We start from the raw sequence: 15,818 nt of genomic DNA, 5'->3' as shown, positions 1-15,818 counted from the left end.
AAAATATATAGATACAATAAAAGATATGGAAGAAGAGGAAGGAAAAATATAATGCATCAAAATAATCAATTTTCCGGCGTGAAATGAAAGCTATCGGTTGACATTTAAATATGACAAGAAGCAATATATGACATGATACTTTCTTAAAATAAATAATATAAGGGGAAATTACATAGTTAAACAAATATATACTAGTTAATTAGTCAGTATAATTATAATTTTAGTTAATTATTATTCGCGACTAACATTTAGTGATAATTATGTGGGATAGAGTTTCGAGTTTGTATAATTCAAAATTTGTATGACTTTTCTATAATGTAATTTGTATAACTGTTTAAAGTTTAGATGTTTGTGTTTGTATACATTCGTTACTTTGTGTTTATACAAAAACAACTCAATTATACAAACGTATCCGCGAATTATACAAACGAGACAACTTAAACTGTTGCTATAACCCGTAAATATGCAAACTATAGCTATGTAGCATAATTAAATTTATTATAGTGGCTATTTTGTGAAAATTCCTCAAATAATAAAAAAATATGTACTATTTGAAATCGCTAAATTTTAATATTTATAATTATGTCGATAGCAAATCATCTTGTATTAGACTTTGCCATTAATAGAGCTCTATTTGAAAATATGCATACAAGATACAACATCCTCTACAATTACAATGATTTAGTCCCATATCTCATAAAATAGCTTGATAGGTTTACTATATTATGTCTAGTTATTTCAAGAAAAAAATGTTCTTGTTTTTCTTATAAGCTATAATATTAGGGTCACAATTTCAACTCACCTATACCAATTTATGGGTTATCAGCTATTTCACACCGATATAGGTATCGAGTATTAAATAATTTTATTAACTAGAGATGGACAAATGAAAAAGAAATCTAATAATATTACCTCTACTAAAACTTGAGACCAACCAACCTCATTGATCATTAGGCGATACCTTAAATATGAAAAAAAATTCATCTTTACTGGTCGTTTTTAGATCAAGGTTAAAAATCACCATTATGTTAGAGCTCTGTTAAAAATAAATGACACTTTATTCTAACAACATAACTAATATTTAGACTAAAATACTAATTGTAAAATTTTGAATAATACAAAAAATAATAATTCAACCTTATTCCTAAAATAATTACAACAACATCACATAAATATAATATCACAAGTGTGGTATGAAGATAATAAAGTGTATAAGCAAATCTTATTCATATCTCAAAAGGTAAAATAGACTATTTGTGATTGTTTTCCGTAGACCCCCAAACTCAAGGAAAAACACATCAAAGCAAATAAAAAAAAAATCAACTTTATTCTCAAAAAAGTTGTAACGAATATTTTTTTTTATAATAGAGAATATTAGATAATTTAAATGAAAAAATAATAATAAAAAATTGGGTGGTTTTCATAATTCTAATTTTTGTTCCCTCAAAATTTGATTCTTATTTGCTTATTAATATTTTAACCCAATATTTGCCCTCCAAGTGCAGCCAGCAAGTGATGCGCTTTTGTTCTTCCCTCACAAAGTTTCACTCGAGGAGTTCTTCGCAAATAGGTCCGATCTCTTTTTCTCTCTAATTCTCCTTTTTACAACTGTATTAATGGAAGAACCAGAAAACCTATTTATTTTTTCGCATTTTTTTTTGGTTAATTATCGTTGTGTAAATTGTTGGTTTCTGTTCTGTTTATTGAGATTCAGTTTTTGTTTTGTATTACGGTGCTTATAATTTGTCTAATTTAGGGTTTATGAACTATTTTAGCTTTTAATTGAACTCTCTTTTGGACTTTTTCATTGTAATAAGGTGCATTTGTGGCACCCAAGGTGTGGTGTACTGGTCAATGAAGTGTGTTGAGTATTACGAGGTCTTATTTCAAATCCCTGTAGAGATTAAAAAAGAACTAGGTGATTTCTTTCCAAATTGTTTTAGCGATAGAGTTACCTAATACCAGTTGTTGGTGGGAGGTGTAGGGTATCTTGTGGAATTAGTTGGAGGTGTGTGCAAGCTGGTTAGAACATAATTTTTATCAAAAAAAGAAAGAAAAAACAAATAATGCATTTGTGTCCTTACAAATTGGAACTCTTCAATTCGTATTCGTATATGGTTACAATTAGCCTTATAGATGGTGTAAATGTAAATGGTTAATTGTTTTTGTTCAAATTAGAATTTGTCAGTTCTTATTTGTATTTGGAGCTTTGCTTATTTAATACTTATATGTGATTACAACTAGCCTTAGTTATCGTTGTGTAAATTGTTGTTTTGTGTTCTGTTTCGTAAGATTCAGTTTTTGTTCTGTATTACGGTGCTTAAAGTTAATTTAATTAGGGTTTATGAACTATTTTAACTTTTAATTGAACTCCCTTTTGGACTTTTCCATTGTAATAAGATGCATTGTGTCCTTGTGTGTAGTGTACAAATTGGAAAGGTTTGCTTATTAACAGTAGGTATATGATCAGAATTAGCAAGCCGAGGAACAAACTCTCTATCTCTACAAGGTAGGGGAAAGGTCCGCGTACACCCTACCCTCCCCAGATCCCATCTATGGGAATACACTGGGTATGCTGTTGTTGATTCTATGATCAGAATTAGCCTTATAGATAAGTGTAGATGTAAATGATTTTTTTTGTCTGATACTCCATTTGTTGTTGTTCAAATTGGAATTTGTCAGTTCTTATTTGTATTTGGAAACTTTGCTTATTTAATACTTATATGATTACAAGTAGCCTTATAGAGAGTTTGAATTTAAATGATTTTAATTATATTGTCTGGTACTTTTTTGTTTTCTTTGTTGAATTCATCAACCTTTTCTAACTGTTTTTAGCTTTTTATGGTTTATTTATATTCAGGTGATTTTGGGCATGCATGTGTTTTTTGTAAGTTGATTTACTAATTTTTTTTTTGGGGGGGGGGACTTGTAAAATGTTCGAGTATGCTGTTCTTTTCTGTTTTGTTTCTTAAGATTCAGTTTCTTTTTTCTGCATCACGGTGCTTTAGTTCATTTAATTAGGGTTCGTGAACTATTTTAGCTTTAATTTGAATCCCTCTTTGGATTTTTCATTATAATAAGTTGCATTTGTATTGTGTAGAAATCTTCAATTCTTATTTGTATTGGCAGCTTTGTTTGTTTAATAGTACTTTATATGATAAGAAATAGCCTTATAGATTGTCTAAATGTAAATGGTTCAGATTGTTTTGTCTGATATTTTATTTGTCATGTCGAAATATTGACCTTTTCTAATTGCTTACTTGATACTTATGTGGTTAGAATTAGTCTTATAGATAGTCTAAATATAAATGGTTTAGTTGTTTTGTCTAATACTCTATTTTATGTTGAATTCATCGACATTTTCCAACTGCTATAGTTTTTATTTTTTTTCATTTTTAAAAATGATTTCTTTACATTCAGGTGGTTTTAGGGATTCATGTGCTTTTTGTAAGTTAAACTGCTAGGGGGTAAGGATTTGATAAAGAAAGTATGCACAACGATAGCAATTCTGGTGCCCCAGGAACACCTTCAGGACGGATACGTCGTCGTAGAGGATCAAATGAGGTGACTTCACATTTTCATGTTTGTTCCTTTAATGACTTGTGCTATTTTAATTTTTTTTTCACTATGAGTTTTTGTCAATTTGTTCAAGAATAAACAAGTACATTAATCAACGGAACAATAAATAAATAATGTTGAGATTTTTATAGTGCCACCTTTTGGGATTGGAATTTTCTAGATGTTAAAGAGTCCAAATTTTCTAACTGTAACATTTTCTTGATAACCGAGAAATCCTCTATCTTTTAGTTTCGAGACTTGGTAGATAATGGGTTCACCTCTCTACTCTTCTCCACTTGAGTACAAATTTTCTTATTATTCTTCTCCATCTTCCCAAAATTACAGGTTCCTCCAGAAGTTGTCAAAGCAAATGGAAATCATTTGCTTGTTAATGATCGGTCGAAGTACAAATCAATGCTTATCCGTGCATATTCATCCGTGTGGATGATTGGAGGCTTTGCTTTCATTATTTACATGGGTCATCTTTATATTTGGGCCATGGTTGTTGTCATCCAAATCTTTATGGCAAAAGAGTTGTTCAATCTACTTAGAAGAGCACATGAAGACCGGCATCTTCCTGGTTTCAGGCTATTGAATTGGTGAGTAAAATTAATTTACGTGAACTTTCCTTCTTACTTTCTCATCTAATAATGTGCCATATCAAGTGTGCATATTCTACTTCTTCTGGGAGACAGTGGGATTGGTTCAAGTCATACCCAGCTTTTGATTAAAAATTTCACTTACTTGGAATATTTGCTGGGAATCGAAGTGTATAGTGCAGGTTACTGTGCAGAATCTTTTGGATCCGAATATATTTGCGTTTATTTATTCAAACTATCATAAGTTTGAGCAATGAAAGTAGTGAGCCTCTGTTTTAAGTCATTTAGATGTTCTCATGTAAATAGAGCAAGATCCAGTTGCACTTTAGAGTAGCTAATGTCTCTGGACAGTTTCTATATCTTGAATTCTTTTCCTTATCAAAAGAACTTAAGATATGGAAACTGTCCAGAGACATTAGCTACTCTAAGGTGCAACTGGATCTTGCTCTATTTACATGAGAACATCTAATAAATGCTATGAATATCAATTATCTGTTGACCCTTTGAGGTTCATTTTCATTAAATCTAATATGGTGTTCGATTCTACTTATTTGGTGGAATGTCAAATTAACTATTGTTGAATGTGCATAAACTACAACATAACAACAACATACCTTGTGTAATCCCATAAGTGGGGTCTGGGAGGGTAAGATGTATATAGACCTTACCCCTACCTTTGCGGGGTAGAGAGACTGTTTCCGATAGATCCTTGGCTCAAAAGGGAAGTTACTCAGAGAAGGGTTGAAAGAAAAAAATGACAACAAAATTTCAAGATATAAATCCAAATGATCAACATATAGTAGAAACACTCAAACACATATAAGAATAAGAAACTACGTGATTACTAAATACTACTACTAATAAGGAGAAGAGGATATGAGGCAAGCCCCTTGCCTCGCCCACCTAATGGGCGACCACACTCGACTATCTACTAACTTCTACCCTAATCCTCAACTTCCAAACCTTCCTATCTAGGGTCATGTTCTTAATAAGCTGAAATTGTGTCATGTCTTATCTAATCACCTTTCTCCCTCGGTTCTTTTTTGGTCTACCTCTACCTCTCGCGCATCCGTGCACCTCCTTTTCACATGCCCAAACCATCTCGACCTTGTTTCCCTCTTCTTGTTTGCCACAGAGGCCACTCCCGCATTGCCCCGTATAACTTCATTCCTAAACATATCTCTCATAGTATGTCCACACATTCATTTGATCATCTTCATCTCCGCTGCATTCATCTTTTGGGTGTGGACGTTCTTGATTGGCCAACACCCTGTCCTAGTCAAAATATTGTGAGCTTTTCCTCTCTAACAATTTAAACTTTTAGGTGAGTTGGTTATACACTTTAACATAGTATTAGAGTAGACATAGGTCACACATTCAATTCACAACTTGCATTATTAAAAAAGAACTTTCAGGTGTTTGGCTCATGAAAAATAAAGTTGTAATGAAGATACAATAAAGTAAATATGTCAATTCTCCAGACCGATGGGAGGGATAGGGGTCCGTATGAGCACTTGCTATATTAATAAGCTATAACATATGGTAAAGTTGTATACTCGTAAGCAGCGAAACAAATACTAGGGTCAACACATATATACTATAGGACCCACTGTGCAAAAAACTATACAATATGACAACATCAATATGTCTAGGAAGCCTCTACAGAGTATAACTGTACAACTGTCAACTGGTCGGGACAGGGCCCCGAGATACCCAATTATAACTTATATCTAGCCAAAAAGATAGTCTCCATATGTCTGGAGTTGTCTGATAGCTCCAGATAGAGATAGAGCTCACCAATAGATCAACTGAGAACGGGAACTGGCCTAATGAGGATGTCTGCTGTCCTGTGAACCTGACCCTGCATTTATGGAAGAGCAACACCCTTGAAAGTAGGGACGTCAGTACATATACAACATGTAATGGTATGTAAAACAAATAGAATAACAAGTAGACAATTAAGAATGCTCAAATGAATGAAATATCAGAGATGAGCAGTCATGAGCAAATAAGCATTGAAAGTACAATATGAAGCTGTAATTTGTGACCAACCTTGGTGGTTCTCATATAACATCCCGTAACTTATTCATTTAAGTAGATAATACCTAGTAATTTGCCTAGGTGATGCCTTGCTTCTATCAGCAGTACAAGTATACAAGTAATACATGATGATCTCCAAAAGCGATCTATGACACATGTAAGGCATATGTTTCTTCCATTTGCTTGAAACTGTTTCAGGGCTGAGAGTAAATTGGGGAAAAAGCTGTCTATTCCCTATAAATGAGGTTCCCCAGTTTCAGGAACTGGCAGGCACATTGGGATGCAGAGTTGATCAAATGCCTACCACCTACTTGGGCATGCCTTTCGGCAGCAAACATAAGGCACTGGAGATATGGGATGGTATTTCGGAGAAAACTGAAAATAAGCTAACTAGATGGAGGGCACAATATCTGTCTCTAGGTGGAAGATTGATCCTCATCAAATCTGTTCTAGATTCTTTGCCTACTTATGTAATGTCCTTATCCCCAATCCTAACAAAGTGGTGAAAAAACTGGACAACCTAAGGAGGAACTTCTTATGGCAAAGGAAATAAGGAAAAGAAAGATTACAACTTGGTAAATTGGAAGACTGGACTTCTCCGCAAAGACAGAGGGGCTATGGGGATCAGAAACCTGAGATTGCAAAATGAGAGCCTGTTGATTTGAAGTGGCTGTGGAGGGGGCAACTCTTTGGAAGAAGGTTATAATAGCAAAATATGGTGAGGTAAGTCTTTGGTGTATAAAAAATGCCTTTGAACCATATGGTGTGGGTGTGTGGATGACAATCAGAAACTTGTGGCCACAAATGGAAGAAAATATATTTATCAATGGGGTAAATGGTAACAAAACTAGATTTTGGAAGGATGGTTGTGTTAGAGTGGGTTAAAGTCCCACAATGGTTGGGGAATGGACTGGTTATATGGACTTGGAAAATACTCTTTTCATGAGCTAGCTTTTGGAGTTGAGTTAGACCCATGTGCCATATCTTTGTACGTTGGATAGATCAAACCTCTCACCTTTTCCTAGATCTATTCCTAATCTGTGAAAATTCTGATGCTAGAGTATGTGATTGCTGGACAGAACAGGGATGGGACATATCATTGTGAAGATTACTAGATGACTAGGAGGTGGAGAGGGTGACAACTTTACTAGGAAAACTAGGTCGAGTGAACATAATCACAACAGCCACAAACAAGGTCTTGTGGTGGAAGCATAACAAGGATGGAGTTTTTTCAGTTAGTAATGCATACAAAAGAGGCTTGCAGGTGATGGCTAGGGGTCCAAAAATATTCATTGGAACTCTTTCTGGAAGAGTGACATCCCTACAAAGTGAAGTGTTTCACTTGGCTAGTTATGGAATCTGTTCCTGAACATTACAAGCATGAGCTGGACAATGCCAAAACATACATCAGATCTCTTGAGCTGTTGGATTAGTAGGGGAGGCAGTAAAAGCCAAAAGAGATGGTGGAGGTTAATACCATCATGTATGGTGGGAAAGAAATGGAAGATGTTTTAAAGATAAGTCCAAGTCCATACACAAAGTCTTATGGAATTGTATTGTATCTTTACCTTCTTTTTTTTTGGTGTAAATAGCTTTGTATAGAAGATATAAATCATATTATAGATTTGATAGGAAGTCTGTAATTGCTACTCTTTTTTGGAGTTTGACCTACAGACCCTTAATGTTGAGGAATACAATGATACCATTCTCAAAAACTAAACTAGGCCTTAATTTTTTTTTCCTTTTTCTGTTGTATATGTAAACAAAAAAGAGGGATCTGGTCCCAGATCACACAGTTTTTTATCCACTAGAACATATTGTTTACGAAAGGTTGACAAACTATAGATTTTCCATCTATATCCAATCTCAACGAGAATAAAATTCGCTTCTGGCCTGTCTTGTAGTTGTAGTCTTTTAGCTTATGTAGTCATTGACCTTTCCTACACACATACATCCACCAAAATGGCTCCTTGGTTTGGGATGAAGCTGAGTTGATATATACGACAAGCGAAGGGAATACTCTCATTTCATTACACCCCCAAGGAACACAAGTTTGGTCGAGGATTGGAGAGGAGAGGTGGAATAAAGGGCTCGGGATGGATTTAGGAGTCTTTGTGAAAGCCATATGCGGTGAGAGTCACACGTACAATAACGTGGAGGCTTCACGTCTATACTTGTAGATTTTGGCCATTCAGGGAAAAGACGAGTTGTTGCTATGGGGTCTTAGTTTAGGTTTAGATATCAGATTTTCCTGTGGAACTAGGACTTGCCGACTAATGAAAACTGCGTAATTCACATGATGAAACCTCCAAATGACCAGTCTCTGAAGATTATATAGGCAGATGTGCTGTTGCCTTTGCACCATGTCAGCTGATCACAATTGCAATCATTGAGTTCCATACCATGTGATTTACATTTGGACATTGTAGTTGATTTTTATCCTGAAACTTGACACTAGTTATCATATTGGCATGGTGTCATGTTTTTCTTGATCATTCTTTCCAACTTTGCTAACTTCCTACTTGTTTTGCAGGCACTTTTTCTTCACAGCAATGCTGTTCGTATATGGCCGCATGCTAAGCCAAAGGCTTGTCAACACGGTTACTTTAGACAAATTCCTATACAAGCTTGTCGGCAGATTTGTTAAGTATCACATGGTCACGTGTTATTTCTTCTATATCGCAGGTTTGTTCTATATGTTTGAAGCATGTCCTTTCATGCAGTGTTCAATGTCAAAAGCATTTTGCAATTTATCAAAAAAAAAGCATTTCGCAATTTAACAATATCCAAGGCATAAAGTAACAAGTTGTATGTCGTACTGCTGTCCTGGGGTGCCATTTTTCAAGCCTTGGGTTGTCATAATTCATGTATATCTTCTGTTGATTGTTTGAGAAATTTTTCTGAAGTGTTCCCTCTCCTTTGGAATCAGGTTTCATGTGGTTCATTCTAACACTGAAGAAGAAGATGTACAAGTATCAATTTAGCCAGTACGCATGGACGCATATGATTCTAATTGTGGTGTTCACACAATCGGCTTTCACTGTTGCCAATATTTTTGAGGGAATTTTCTGGTAAGGGGCCTTCAGTTTGATAGATTTTTTTTTCTTCCTCCATCCACCATAGGTAATACTGCTTTGGGATGAATTTAAATGGAGCGACATGGACAGTGAGATTCATATAACCGACCCAAACTTGCGTGGGATTGAGGTATAGTTGTTATATCCACAACAAATAGAGAAGGAACTGTATTCACTGACTAAACTAACCAACCGTAGCTACCCTAGCATACCGGTCCTACTCTCTCTAGTATGTTTTGGAGATTTAAATCTGCTTTGATTTGCACCCAAGGGTGTGGCCTAGTGGTCAATGAAGTGGTTGAGAACCCTAAGGTCTCAGGTTCAGAACTCAGTGGAGACAAAAAACACTAGGTGATTTTTCCCATCTGTCCTAGCCTCGGTGGATAGAGTTACCTGGTACCTGCTGCTGGTGGGAGGTGGTAGGTATCCCGTGGAATTAGTCGAGGTGCGCGAAAGCTGGCCCGGACACCACGGTCATAAAAAAGGTCTGCTTTGATTCCGATCCAAATCCCTTTCGTCTTGGTGAATATATCTAGTAGAAATCCTTGGTGAACATCTTTTAGTTCTGGGGGAACATACATTTTTATTCTGGTTTGGTTTTAATCATGCAATAAATTGAACATAGATATGGAACTTCAAACACAGATTAACTTTATGCAGGTTCCTGCTTCCAGCTTCGCTCATCGTGATCAATGATATAGCTGCCTATTTTTTTGGATTCTTCTTTGGACGAACTCCTTTGATCAAATTGTCCCCTAAGAAAACTTGGGAAGGCTTCATTGGAGCATCTATTACAACCATTATCTCTGCCTTTCTGGTAACTGTTATTTGGTGCAATAGCAATTGCAGTACAGTTATACTTTCAGTGTAGTGCATTAGTCTTTCCTCCATTTCGGAATGATTGCATAGTGGGGATATTTTTAATCCTACTCTTATGTGGTTATGCTACCTTCTCAAGACAGACTCATCTAAGTTCTCATGCTTAAAATTGTATTGTAGTTTTTATGTATGTTAATAGAAATATGATAAAGATTTTTCTTCTGAACAGTGTTTGAGAAGGGTATATGTTTTTTTCTCTTTTTATAGATTTGCTTATCATCTGTTGTTTTTTCAGCTTGCGAATATGTTTGGTCGTTTTCAGTGGCTGACATGCCCTAGAAAGGTAATTCTGGTAAAGTTTCTCTGTTGGCTTGGGAGACTAGCTGCTCAGTTTTGAAAGCTTAACTTCCATATTTTGTGATGCAGGACCTATCAACTGGTTGGCTTGATTGTGATCCTGGCCCACTGTTTAAACCAGAATATTTTACTTTGCCAGAATGGTTTCCTGCATGGGTAAGTTCTCTGTCAGCTTTGGAAACTTAAAGTTGCGTTTGTATGTGCTCTTGTCACTATAACAGATCTGTCTGTGGTGGAAGCTTTTCTTTTTATCTTATAGCATGAGCATACATTTGCTTTGGTCATGTCTGCTACTTTTTAGGAGGCATCCACCTTTTATTTCCTGTTTCCTGGTGAATTTGTTCTTGACACTTGGCAATATAGGGTTCTGGGCAGGGGTTTTAGCACCTTTTCGATGCTTGTAAAGTTTCCAACTTAGCACCTTTTTCTGGGGTGGCTAAGTTTTTATTGAATAGAACTGTTACTTGTCTCAATTTTTTTTTGTTCTAGACACTTAGATATAAAAAAAGGCAGTCCCATTGCACAAAGCATCCCGCGTCAGCGGGGTCCGGGGAAGGCCACATGGTGTGATGTAGATGACCTACCCTAATGCAAACATTAGTGGCTGCTTCCACGGCTCGAACCTGTGACCTATAGGTCACACTGAGACAATTTTACCGTTGTAGACACTAGATATGAATTTGTAATAAGATGCCTTTGGGGTACTTTTTGTACTACGAGTGTGTATATGCACACTTACATACATACATACATGCATAAACATAACTCAAACTTGGCCTCTATTGAGAAGTAAGCACTGCATCTTTGAGATTGCACATCTAGACACCTCAACTTGGTCTCAACGAGCAACCAAACACCTAACTCATACCGTTGTGTCATGTGGACACCCGACACAGACGTGGCACATTAATTTTGGAGGTGTCTAGATGATCATTTTATAGGAGTGTTCAACTGACACAATGGAGACGAGTTGAGGTGTCTAGATGTGCAATTGTGCATACTCAAAGTTGGAGTGTTTACTTGCCTGAGGGCTAGTTTGAGTGTTTGTTTATGTAATATGCCTACATATTCTATACACTATTATGAAATTCGCATTAATAACTTGATGAGTTCCTTCATGTTAGAAGGTGCTTTGTTTAAACTATTTTTATGAATCAATTTTGACCAATATACCAATATCAATGTTTCCATATCTGATAATTAATAAATATTTAAGAATATCCTTCAAAAGTATTTATGGGAGAGTAGTTCATTTGATGAATACCCCTTATGCTAGGTTTTCCGTTGCAAAGTTAAAATAAAGTATGGTCATGAGTTATGGTGTATGGACCTAAGTTGCTCGAACTCTTTACTTTTGGTGCCGCACCCGTGTCGACACGACATGGGTGTGGGTGTAGAATCCGTGTCCGATTTGGTCAACCGATTTTGGATACTTTGACCAAAATCGATGGGGAAAGGCTGGATAGTTTTAATGATTTCTATAATCAACACACAAACTAAGGTGAAATTAAAGAAAATTGAATATCTTTTATATATAAAATTCTATATCACTCCTTTTCCTTTAATCACCTTCCATCCAGGATTCTCCTCAAGTTCTCAACATTTAGGTTTTATAACTCTACTTTTAGATAATTTAATTACTTTTTGGTGAATCCCCGCACCCGTATCCATACATGGATCCATTTCTCCGAATCTTAAAAATTAGATCATGAAGGATCCGACCTCTACATCCGCACCCGTATCGGACACCTCCGAGCAACTTAGGTATGGACTAAAAAAAACTTTATTGTGTTGAATTTTTTGTTTTATTTTGTGAGTTGTTTGGATAATTGTTTTTTTTTGAAAGAATATAACTTAGTCTTAAAAATTATTTGAAGCTTATTAAAGTTAAGATAATAGATTAAACGTATTCGAGGAAAATCCTAAAATATAAGTTGAGGTTTTATTAAGTTAAAATACTAGATTAAACGTATTTAAGGGAAAAAAGCTCCAATTGAACAGAGCAGTGTAAAAGAAAGAAAACTGATCAGGGAGAGAAAGCTCCCCTTGAGCAGTTCTTAATTATTGTTCCTAACATAGTAGCATTAAAAAAAAGTTACAGTAATTACATCTGCATACAAATGCTGCTTCTATGCATTTTAATGTTTTGATCCACGGAATTAAAAAACAATCGTAGGTGGCAGATAAGAAAGTGTTGGGCCATTATAATTTTGATTTGTACAAGAACAAGTGTATTACCTTAATGCTGTTGTAACTAGAGTATTTAGATTCTTCTCAATATTTCTCTGAAAAAAATTAAATGATCTAAGTGAATATTCTTCAAATATAGTCAATAGTCAATACAAGGTACTAAACTACTAAAATTTTTGGCCGTGATATGAAGTTGACTTGAGTTTTGGGATTCCACTCGCAGACCCAACCCTGCTGCTACCATCAGGCTCCTATCCTAAGTTTTTTTATCTGCATGAATCAAGTTCTTCGACAGGACCATCCCGCCTGAGGGCTAATCATAGATCTACTATGGTCTTCTTTGTTCTTCTTTTATCTTATTATTTCCGGTTAAAAGCCTTTTCTGGAAGTACTTGTTAAAATCGAAGTACTTGTTAGCTAATCTTGATCACTGAATATTGACAAATTCGAAAATGGTAAACTAAAATATTTAGAATAGTAATTACTCATTCATAAAAAAAAAGGAAGAGTATAGTAATTACTCAAGTAGGTCTAAATTTCCATTATAGGTGCTAACTGCTAACAAGGTCCTTTTAAAATATATATTAATTCAATTGGTGAAAATGACTACTAATATCATATTTACTTCTGGATGTGACGTTTATCACAATGCTCTCTAAGTTGTCAAAACTAAGTTGTGATAGATCTGGGTTTTCTTCAAGTATCAAGTTCTGTGATAATAGTGTATAAAAGTGTTCAAGAGATACTGTGATTGGTATAATTTTGATTCTTCTAATCCTATACTTGTGATTAACAAGGGATTCATACTGCATGAAAAATGTCGCTCTTTTCAGCCAATTGCATAATAAACTGAAGTTATCTCTGATTCTTATTTCTGCAGTTTCTTTCGAGAGAGATTGCTATTTTACCTGTACAATGGCATGCTTTATTGCTTGGCTTGTTTGCTTCTATTATAGCTCCTTTTGGAGGTTTTTTTGCTAGTGGCTTTAAGAGAGCCTTCAAGATCAAGGTACAGTATTTACTATTTTTATTTTAATTTCTAGATGCCTTACTAGGTCTTTTATTATTACCATACTCACTGAATAATATGGTTTCCTTCGTTCTATTCATTGTAGGATTTTGGTGATAGTATACCTGGACATGGCGGTATGACAGATAGAATGGATTGTCAGGTAAGATATATTTTTTTTTTTTGACAAGGTAAATAATTTTATTAACAATTGTGGGAACCTCGTATACAAGCTATATACCAAAAAAGAGAACCTACACCATAATATTGTTCTCATATAAAGAGGTCCAATCCTCTATACACTTGGGGACCTCAAAAGTACACCAAAAGGCAAAAGGAAACTAGACACGTTAAACTACTTTACAATTTTTAAAAAAGCTTGCTTCAGTCCTTCAAAAGCCCTCCTATTTCTCTCTTTCCAAATAACCCACATGATTGGTAAGGGGGCAACTCTTCATGCCCTTGGCCTTTCTTCCCTCTCATATGAGTCCAGCTTTGAAAAGCCTACTTAACTATGCCTGACATCACGCATTGCATCCCAAACAAGTTAAGGGCTACCCGCCACAACCTATTAACCACTTTACTATGCAATTGTAGATGATCTACATGTTCACCCTTACTCTTGCACTTATAGCACCCTGACATAGGTAATACCCCTCTTCCTCAAATTTTCCGCTGTTAAGATGACACCCTTCGCCACCAACCATATAAAGAAACATACCTTTCTCGAAACTATAGAAATCCAACTGGAGTCGCGAGGGAGGGAATATTCCTCTCACAAGAAAACTCTTATTAAAAAAAGCTGATAGTAAATTAACCATGTCTGCTCTCCCGCCATCTCCATGCATCTGGTATGTTGTTTGGTGTGTCCAGCCCATACACAAATTCAACCAAATTGTGAAATTCCCACGTCTTCTGAATCTTAAATCCCAGTGAATGACCCCTTCACAAGAACTATAATTTTTTTGGATTGTCAACTCTCTTTGAGAGGAAACAATACATATATTAGGAAAGGCTTCCTTCAACTCGTTCTCCCCACACCATTATGTGCCCAAAAACTAATTCTACTTCTGTCCCCAACCTTTAATGAAATACATCCACTACAATCTTCCCATTCCTTCGTGGTACTCCACACACCACACCCAAAAGAAGTTATATTTTTTGTCCTCCATCCACCTTCCATGACCCCATACTTATCCGCTACCCCCCTCCAGAAAGCATTTTTCTCTACCCCAAATCTCCATATCCACTCCTCTAGCAAGGCTTTATTTTAATACCTTGAGATCTTTCGCTCCAAGTCCTCCTCATTCCTTTAGAGATGTGATAGCTTTCCATTTCACTAGATGAAACTTCCTATTCCTTCCATTGTGTCCCATAGAAAGTTTCACTGATGTCTTTTCAGGGGCCTACAAAAGTGACATGAAATAGGTAGTAATGCTAAAAAGAGTGATTTTGATCAAAACGTTCTTACCCCTTTTGACAAGTACCTCTTTTGCCATCCCGCTAGCCGCTTCTCCACTTACTCAATCACCATAGTCCACACTGTGAGATTATTCTCAAAAATAAATAAAAATATTCCACACTGTGAGATCTTTACTCGAAGCACCCAAAGGTAAACCCAGATAAGTAGAGTACCCACTTTGGAATTCAACACCTGCGCCATCTCCTTACTATTATCTACTACTCCCACTGGTGTGATCTCACATTCTCTAAGTTTAATCCTAAAGTCTGACACTACCTGAACCCAATTAGAATCCGTCTCAAACCCCTCGAGCTCCCAAAGAAACTGCAAGGACTCCCATTCACCAACCCAAAGAATTTGGCCATGGAAATGCAAAATTTGACATCTCCTTCATTTGTCCCCAACACCCATCATCGACATAATGGAATCCAGAAAATCACAATTCACATGATCGTAAGCTTTGTCAAGGTCTAACTTGCATAATATTCCCAGCACACCTTTCTTCTTTCTGGAATCAACCACTTCATTAGCAACCAAAGTTGCATTCAAAATCTGTCTTCCTTCCACAAAAGCGTTCTGAGAAGTGGACACTGTCTCATCCAGAACCTTTTTTAATCTATTAGAAAGTACCTTCGGTATAATTTTGTAAATGCTTCCTATCAATACTGTTGGGAAAAAAGCCAAAGTGAAATCATCCAGTCCCACAG

At 35.8% G+C, this 15,818-nt stretch overlaps 1 protein-coding gene across 4 annotated transcripts in view; it reads left to right on the top strand.

Moving 5' to 3' along the window:
* The first annotated feature begins 1,466 nt into the window (after nucleotides 1-1,466).
* The window catches only part of LOC102597765 (phosphatidate cytidylyltransferase-like), a 17,376-nt gene continuing 3,024 nt past the window's right edge, over nucleotides 1,467-15,818 (top strand). For 3 of the 4 annotated variants that reach the window (XM_015312643.1, XM_015312644.1, XM_006355994.2), the window contains exons 1-10: nucleotides 1,467-1,570; nucleotides 3,421-3,564; nucleotides 3,904-4,157; nucleotides 8,731-8,882; nucleotides 9,127-9,268; nucleotides 9,935-10,091; nucleotides 10,389-10,436; nucleotides 10,520-10,606; nucleotides 13,521-13,649; nucleotides 13,756-13,812. In XM_015312643.1, coding sequence (XP_015168129.1) covers nucleotides 3,490-3,564; nucleotides 3,904-4,157; nucleotides 8,731-8,882; nucleotides 9,127-9,268; nucleotides 9,935-10,091; nucleotides 10,389-10,436; nucleotides 10,520-10,606; nucleotides 13,521-13,649; nucleotides 13,756-13,812 — 1,101 coding nt within the window. In that variant the 5' untranslated portion in view covers nucleotides 1,467-1,570; nucleotides 3,421-3,489. 4 annotated transcript variants of the gene reach the window in all.

The sequence above is a fragment of the Solanum tuberosum genome, unplaced genomic scaffold (assembly GCF_000226075.1).
Source record: "Solanum tuberosum cultivar DM 1-3 516 R44 unplaced genomic scaffold, SolTub_3.0 scf00214, whole genome shotgun sequence".
In the NCBI taxonomy this organism is placed as follows: domain Eukaryota; kingdom Viridiplantae; phylum Streptophyta; class Magnoliopsida; order Solanales; family Solanaceae; genus Solanum; species Solanum tuberosum.
The sequence above is the reverse complement of the archived record's forward strand: the minus strand, read 5'-3'. Positions and strand labels throughout refer to the sequence as shown.